General features: G+C 40.2%; 1 protein-coding gene across 3 annotated transcripts; it reads right to left on the bottom strand.

The window, feature by feature from the left end:
- Window positions 1–151: 151 nt before the first annotated feature.
- Window positions 152–7833, bottom strand: LOC135334083 (cyclin-dependent kinase 11B-like). 3 transcript variants are annotated; one of them, XM_064529144.1, is made up of 16 exons: window positions 7567–7833; window positions 7050–7196; window positions 6597–6749; window positions 6383–6466; window positions 6137–6230; window positions 5838–6040; window positions 4958–5545; window positions 4516–4644; window positions 3944–4069; window positions 3529–3750; window positions 1812–2222; window positions 1695–1754; window positions 1537–1599; window positions 1443–1484; window positions 446–1384; window positions 152–382 (listed from the first exon to the last, which is right to left on the bottom strand). In XM_064529144.1, exons 1-16 carry the CDS (start codon window positions 7645–7647, stop codon window positions 347–349), a joined length of 3378 nt encoding a protein of 1125 aa, XP_064385214.1. In that variant the 5' UTR covers window positions 7648–7833; the 3' UTR covers window positions 152–346. The 3 variants fall into 3 exon arrangements, with proteins under 3 accessions (XP_064385214.1, XP_064385206.1, XP_064385222.1); XM_064529136.1 differs by having other exon boundaries at window positions 5838–6230; XM_064529152.1 differs by lacking the exons at window positions 5838–6040; window positions 6137–6230.
- Window positions 7834–7865: the final 32 nt, after the last annotated feature.

Raw genomic sequence — 7865 nt, 5'->3', positions numbered from 1 at the left:
TAGATAGCTATAGGCCGATCATGCAATTATTGAAATTAACTGTATCGCGTATTCACTGTCGTATAAGTATTAAATTGTTGCTTAATAGATGTACTCCAATGCATGCATGTAGCTATATACAAGCTTCGAGAATTGGTACATTGTGACAGTATCAAAACATAAATATGCAGGTAATGAAGAAATGTGTGCCGTCGTTCAGATTAATCATAAGATACAGGATTAAATATCGAAGTTGTAAAAGCTCGCCGATACTTATAGAAAACAGCAGAGTCAAACCCTATATTATAAGTTAATGCTATAACTGACTTATGGTTTTCCCTATATATATATGGCAGAGAGAGAGTTATCAAGAGTAGCGGGGGAAACCTTGTTGTGGCTGAGCCTGCATAATAGACACACATGCACCGAGTAAATAAATCACTATACCACACAATGATTGGCTTACCAAATGTGTTCGCATATTGATAATATCTTGGTAAGGTTTGGGGTACGTCTTGGCAATTTGAATGAGACTAGAATTGAGATTGTTAGTGGCAGGTCTTCGTGCAGGATCATCTTGAAGGCAGTCACAAATTAGTTGGCGAAAGGGATTTTCGAATGATAACTTGTTGATCCATTTCGAACGTTTTTGAATATGAGATTCCTTGCGAATCAATCCGTCTGGAGTAACAAGATTGTCAAAATATTGTGGAAACACTTGAAGAAGGACGAACAGAATTAGCACACCAAAAGAGAAAATGTCCAAAGCAGAGCCATACTCAGGTCTCTCAGCAAGTACCTCAGGGGGCATATATCCAAGGGCCCCAGGAATCATTGACTGCTTAGAGGCAGCCAGAGGGTGGACATTGATGATTCTTGACACACCAAGGTCAGCAATTTTAGCATGGAAGCTCGTAGTGAGGAGAACGTTGGCAGCTGTCAAATCTCGGTGAATGATGCCTTGAGAATGAAGGTGGAGCAAACCTTGGGAGATGTCTAGAAGAATTGACACCCTTAGCCACATTTCTACATTTTTATACTGCTTTAAGCAATCCTCGAGATTCATGTACAGGCGCTCCATAACTAGTGTGAGCTCTTTCCCGTAGTCTCTCTGTGGCCCGTAGTGCACACCCATGAACTGGACAATGTTGGGGTGACGCATTCGACTCAGTAACACACACTCGGTATAGAACTTCTGGTAGGCAGCTCGTTTGTCTTCCAAGCTCACCCTTTCTTCTTTACCTTGACCAAGCAATATGTCGTGAATTCGTTTGGCAATACAACTAATCCCATTGAGCTGGATACTGTGGACAGATCCGTACGAACCCGCCCCTTTACACTCTCCAAGATCTGGGATTTGGTGTAGAATGTAGGGAGACAACTCATCCTTGTTACTCAAACAGACCTGTATACATGCACAAAATCAATTGTAACAGTTGCAATTTTAGCAATTTGTTAACTACCTCTAGCTGTTGGATTTTGTGATCCCGTTGCTGAAGGATAACCTGTACATTTGTAGAATGGGAGTAAAGGATTGAAGCAAATGCATCTTCTTACATTTAGCTCCTGATTTGTTGTGGTGAGATTTTGGTTCTGATCTTTCTGACGTTGAAGGTTAGTCTGTAAACACATATACAATGTGATACATCCTGACAGCAAGGTTTCGTGGTTATTTTGTGAATACTTTACAAGTCAAAATTGTACTAACAACTTACTTTCAGGGCTTGTACAATAATATTGTATTCACCGATTTTTCTGTCCAGTTCACGGGTGCGCTATAACAATAGTGGAAACAATATTCAACACACGTTTATTTCAGTTGTATAATTTACCTCGTTATCAGAGAGCAGCTGTTGAATGTCAGCTTCATACTTCTTGACTGTATGATTCAAACCATCGTTTTGTTGACGTATCTCGTCTAGCTCTCTCTGATGATCCAACCAAGTCTGATCGGATGTTGTAAGCAGACGTGCCTTCTCTGCCCGAGCTGCATCCAGTTGTGATGTTTGGATAGCCAATGCTTTGTTGAACTCTTTCTCCAATCCAGCCTGTTTTCTCCTCAATTCATCGAGCTCTGTTGTTGCATGCTGCTTAAGTGTTCTCTCTGATTCCACAGCTTCTTTGAGGTTGTCTTCAAGCACTTGCATTTCAAACTGGTGCCTCCTTTTTTCACTTGCTTGTTCGCCTACAGCTCTCTCTCGAGCGGCTCGCTCTTCATTGAAGTCGTTCTCATATTGACTGACCTATTATGGAAAATGCAAAGTGCATTGCATTTCACTTCTGGTGTTAGAAAATCTATTTTAGTACTGTTTTTCCAATCATGCAATATCAGTGTACAACTCTTTTCATCTGCAAACCTAAACGTAAGCAGAGCATGTACACGTAGCCTCGATTCCAGGCCGCTCTCAGTTGAGAAAGATGGCCTGGTATACACTGTCTGCGCATGCGTCAGTTGCCCCAAGATTCTTGGGGATCGAGATATCTTAGTAAATTAGTCAGTATATTGTACATTTTACAATTATGTCATTGCACAAATCACAGCAGTAGCTACTTACAACATTTACGACCTAGACTAGTGACTAGTTTTGTTGTGATGGCTTCTACTTCTGTTCTGCTCTTGTTCAAGCTCTCTCCAGTGTTGAAAAGCCAGATTTTGTCTTCTTTTGTACTGTGGTAGAGTGGTAGGCGTTTTTCTGTCAGTACCGACCGGCTCTGGCAAATCTACTTGCTTCCAGACGCTTGTTTGATGCTATCTCAGTAAGATCAGTGCTCCTCGTATGAGCCTAGAGTTGTGATGGCGATTTCTCTCTCTTGACACTAAATAGTTTAATCAACCACGTGGGTGACCATAGTACAAAAGGTTAATTGATAAATTACAAAGAGTTTTACTAACAAATTTACTATTGAATCCACCCACGCGCAAACGGTGGTTACCAGGCCCTCTAGTGAGAGGGGCTGGGATCGAGGCTAATGTACATGTAACTATTCTCAGAATCAGCAAACTTAATCTGTTACTACATTCCCGTGGGCGAAATGCTTGCACTTGTGCACCTATTGATGTCAGTCCCCACTACCCCCCTGCGGGGCAAGGTGGGGTTTTAATTTAGCAAGTAACCCTGAGGAGCGAGATATAGGGTGGGGAATTTGACTTCCTCAGTATACAAACATACAAGAGATCCATGCAGGAAAGATGCACACGTGTAGTCAAATTCCGGGGTTATTAAGTGGGGGTATGGGAGGGATTTACTTTCAATCAGCCCCGCATGGGGGTATATATAGTGGGGTCTACTGGATTCTATGTATGTCTCTGATTACATAGGGTATAGAAGTGAGTTGCATGCATGCCTTCTTCTCTTTATAAGCCCTAGCTTGACGTAAGTCAATCACTAATTAATATTATAGCTAAAGTGTACACATGCAGTGGGACCACAATAATTATATAGGCTCTGTAAACTATGTTCTGCATACTTGGTCAAGCATTTATGATTTTTCCAAGAGACGTGTATACACAATCGAAGAAAGATACAGAAACGTAATACATATGCTTACTTGAATTTGATAGTGTTCAACTTTTCCCTCAAGATCTTTAACTATCTCCTGAGAGTTCACTTCTTCTATCTGAATCTGAAGCGCCTCGTAGTCAAAAGTCATCTGAACAATGGTGTCATTTTGCTTGGCCACGTGCTCGTGAGCTGCTTCAAGTCTCGACCTCAAGTCTTTAATTTCAGCATCTCTGCCATTTCTTTGAACTGAATTCTGTGTCGTGTGTACCTGTATGCGTGAAATGTTAGGGTTTATAATTACATCATCATAAAATTAAAATACAATGAAAGCACCGCGGGTGCTGATGCCTCGGTGGAGGTGTCAAAGCCACACAACAGCTACTAGCTATTAGCAATAGTTTATATCATGAACGTTTTTGCTGCATGGTTTATAATTACATCATCTACAGACAGCGCATCACCTGGTGTTCTAAACGATGTAATTCGTCCTGATGCTGTGTTTTCATTTCTCCTACCATCCTCGTGTGTTCATCTCGAAGCTGTGTCCTATCTCTTTGCATTTCTTCCTGAAGATTACCGATTTGTCTCTAAATAATAAAATAATACACAAAATAATTATACGGTAACAGCTGATAATGATGTCTTTACATGCAAGTGCATGGGTGCTGTACACATGCACATACTATAAGAATAGTGCACACAATCTGTAGCATAATTAACTGTATACAATCACAAATCAACTGCTGCAATGATACGTATAGGGTACGTACTGTATATACGTACATGTATACTGAATATACGTACATGCATAATAGTATACTGAATATACGTACATGCATAATAGTATACTGAATATACGTACATGCATAATAGTATACTGAATATACGTACATGCATAATAGTATACTGAATTACAGACGTAAAACACAACGACATAAAATACGCAACATGCCTGCCATCACAAAACTGTTGGCCTAATTCAACTACATGCATAATTATAATTATTAATCTCTTAGCACTCAACACCACTAACCTTATAATTCAATTCCAAACGACACTTTTCTTCTTGTTGTAAGTTCAGTTCACCCTTCATTCGTGTCTGCTCATCTTGAAATTGCTTTCTCTCTTCTTGCATTTCTTGATGAATACTATCAATTTGTCTCTAAAATAATAGATAGAACAATAAATAAATTACATCCTTTTGAATTAATCACCACCAACACTCAAGAGGTTTCATTAAGAACATGCGTGCACATGCATGCAGTCTGTATATATATATATAGCATAGTGCCTTGCCATCACAAATGGTCTAAATAATACATATAGGAGTAGTATACCATATATGCAAACTAGTACTGATGTGCTCACAAAGATACCATGCATGCACTAATCAGCAGCATATACAGCTAGTGACATCTCATACTAATTGAACTCATAATTATACGTATAGGTTCTCAACACCATGCACCACTAACCTTATAATTCTGTTCCAAACGACGTGTTTCCTCATGCTGTAACTTCAATTCACCCTCCATCCTTGTGTGCCCATCTTGAAGACGCCTCACTGTTTGGTCAGTATTGTCCTGTTTTTCTTCATCATGATTGGGTAGCTCCCCAATGTTTAAACCCTCTCTCTGATTCTGAATTGCTCCTGGTTTTTCATGAGCTTTAAAAGCCTCAACTTTTGTCTCTATTGTTCCTCCCCTAGCAGCTTGAGGATCAACCCTGGTATGATTCTGTTCATGAGCAACACAAAGGACTTTTTCATCATGCAGCAATCGGGTTGCTGTGCTACTTATCGTGGGTTCAGGAACATTACTTGTGAACGGGTTAGCAGAAAATTTTTGATGAAGTTGGAATCCTTGTTCCGTTGGTTTGATTGCTTGTGTCCCTGCTATAGTGGACCCAGCATCAGTGATAGCTTGCTTGCTTTGGTTACCACTAATTAATATTGGTTGTGATTTTAGGGCTTCCTGAGGTGGTACAGGATTCTCGCGAGGCTTCTCAATTTTCGGTAGTGCACTCAATGGTTTACGCTCCACCTCTTTAGTCTCGTGATGATCCTATACATGTGACATGTGATATGTGAGTACTTGTTATAGTGAGAGCATGCATGTGATTGTTATGGTGGTGGAATGCTGTGGGAGTATACGTATCTTTAATGTACACTGCATGCTTATAATACACTGTTGCTTATAATGCACTGTAGAGAGTGTCATTTGTGAATATGGACACTGCAATATAAAAAGTGGCAGCCATCACTTTGTTGTAGTTCTAACATAATATATAATTATGACGTAAGAGTAATATTTACGTACGTAATTATATTATAGTCACTGTATAGCTATAGCTTACATGGTGTAGGAATGATCTACGCCGTTCTTCTGTTCTGCTGTTCTCTGATTTTTCACGCCTAATTTTCACTGAATTTACCCGTCTCAATGCTACAGGAGGAGGGGAGGGTCTGGGTATAGCTGAAGCCAATACAGGAGGAGGGGAAGGTCTGGGTATAGCTGAAGCCAATACAGGAGGAGGGGAGGGTCTGGGTATAGCTGAAGCCAATACAGGAGGAGGGGAGGGCCTGGGTACAGCTGACGTTTTAGGATCTTCATCTGTTGGTGGTGGTTCACTGTCAGGAGGCGGTATAACTGAAGTTTTAGGATTTGCATCTGTCGGTGGTGGTTTACTGTCGGGAGCCTGCACCATTGCACCCACTTGTTGGGGAATAGGTACTGCATTGGTGACATCCTAAATGGAATTAAATTATGAATAATTATGGAGATAATAATTATTATGTATATTCATAGGCATGTGGGAGATATAGAACAGTACAAAGTTTGATCTGTGAATTTTCCTTGCATCTAATTATAATCACAATCACAATGACAGCACTAGCTCACTTTGTCAAGTGTCTCCACATTTTGAACTGATGAAACTTCACCATTTTTTCTCCTTCTCCGGTTCAAAATTTTCGCGAGTTCAGTCTGCAGATCCAACAAAAGTGCTCATGACTAAGTTTCAATTGTGTGCATATTGGACACCATGCACTATAATTATACACTACAGGCCTTATACTATAATTATATAGGCCATAATGATGATTTTGTAACGTACGTCAGCTCCTGAAGTTTCTTGCTCAGTCTTTTTCTCTTGCGGAGGTCTAGCCACCGGAGGTTTTTTGCGACGTAGTGTACCACCGAACATTGATGGTTTGATTCCAGCTTCCACTTCCACTCTGTCTGATCCTGTCATCTGCTGTAACGGTGACTGCACAGTACATGTGTATGGTAATATGTTAAGTTGGTATGTAATAGTTGTGACGTGAATTTATACTGCAACAGTGTTATACTATAAAAGGGACCGTTTCAGGTTACTGGGTGGAGGGTGGGCTTTAGGTAACTTCAGCCATGTGCCAGTATCTAGATAGTGGCACAGTGTTTCCTTTGATCTCAGAGGTCAAAATGCTATATGGCTTTGGGGGAATCAGGCCCTTATCATGCTAAACAAACTACAAAGGCAAACCACAACTCTAACCTCACCACTACCTCAAGTACAACAGATACATACCTTTAAATTTGGTACACTTGTCCCGAGCAATCTTTCAGTACCAGTAGTAGTAGCTGAAGCAGATTGAGAAGCACACCTGCCCCTCATTGGGGAAGATGTGTGGTCACCACCATTCTGGTTTTGCCATATCATATTCAGCTCCTCTACCTGCAAAATCAGTCCCATTTTGACATATGATATAGCTACAATCTATAATTATACAATGCATGAAATTGATAGCAAAACAGACGGAGTACAAACTGTTGTAGCATTTTTAAAATGCTATACCTAGCATTATATAATTATACCATAATCATCTGAAGTAAAGTGCAACTCATGTTCACCAATTGAACATTTTGCCTACTGCATGTACAGCGCTTCATTTGTTTAAGCTCTATATACAAGCAGTCTCAAACTGGCATTTTAAATCAGAGTGATGATTATAGCATAGTTTATAGTGATCCAGTCATAACAATCATCGTCCCAATTACCAATACTGATATACCGGTATCATCCATATTATTATATATTAACTGACCACTCTAGGCATTGCTACAGGATTTGCCCTGGGTAGTGTGTGTCGGTCCCCAGTGTACTCTTGGTACCCATTGTCACTCATTGCTCTCTTGTGAACCTCCTTCTCAGACTCGATTCTCAGTATAGCTATCAGTAGATAGAGTGTAGCCTGATTTGTGTCTGCATGTAGATTTAGCTAGATCTATGTAGCTAAAATTAAACGCAAAGAAGAGCTCAGCAAAAGGCGTAACAAGCAATATAAATGCTTACACAGCAATTCAATATTGGAATATAAAGGGTACTTACCCCGGCCATGCATGT

Source organism: Halichondria panicea, chromosome 1 (assembly GCF_963675165.1).
Source record: "Halichondria panicea chromosome 1, odHalPani1.1, whole genome shotgun sequence".
Taxonomy (NCBI): Eukaryota; Metazoa; Porifera; class Demospongiae; order Suberitida; family Halichondriidae; genus Halichondria; species Halichondria panicea.
Note: the sequence above shows the minus strand (reverse complement) of the source record. Positions and strands in the feature narration are given on the sequence as shown.

What these genes read in the sequence shown, in the direction of transcription:
- LOC135334083 (XM_064529136.1), bottom strand. Translation starts at nt 7,647, where the DNA reads ATGAGTGACAATGGGTACCAAGAGTACACTGGGGACCGACACACACTA. An exon ending in AGCTGCTCTCTGATAACGAG is followed by an intron (nt 1,755 to 1,811) that starts GTAAATTATACA and finishes CTATTGTTATAG; the next exon opens with CGCACCCGTGAACTGGACAG. An exon ending in ACAAAATCCAACAGCTAGAG is followed by an intron (nt 1,385 to 1,442) that starts GTAGTTAACAAA and finishes GCATGTATACAG; the next exon opens with GTCTGTTTGAGTAACAAGGA.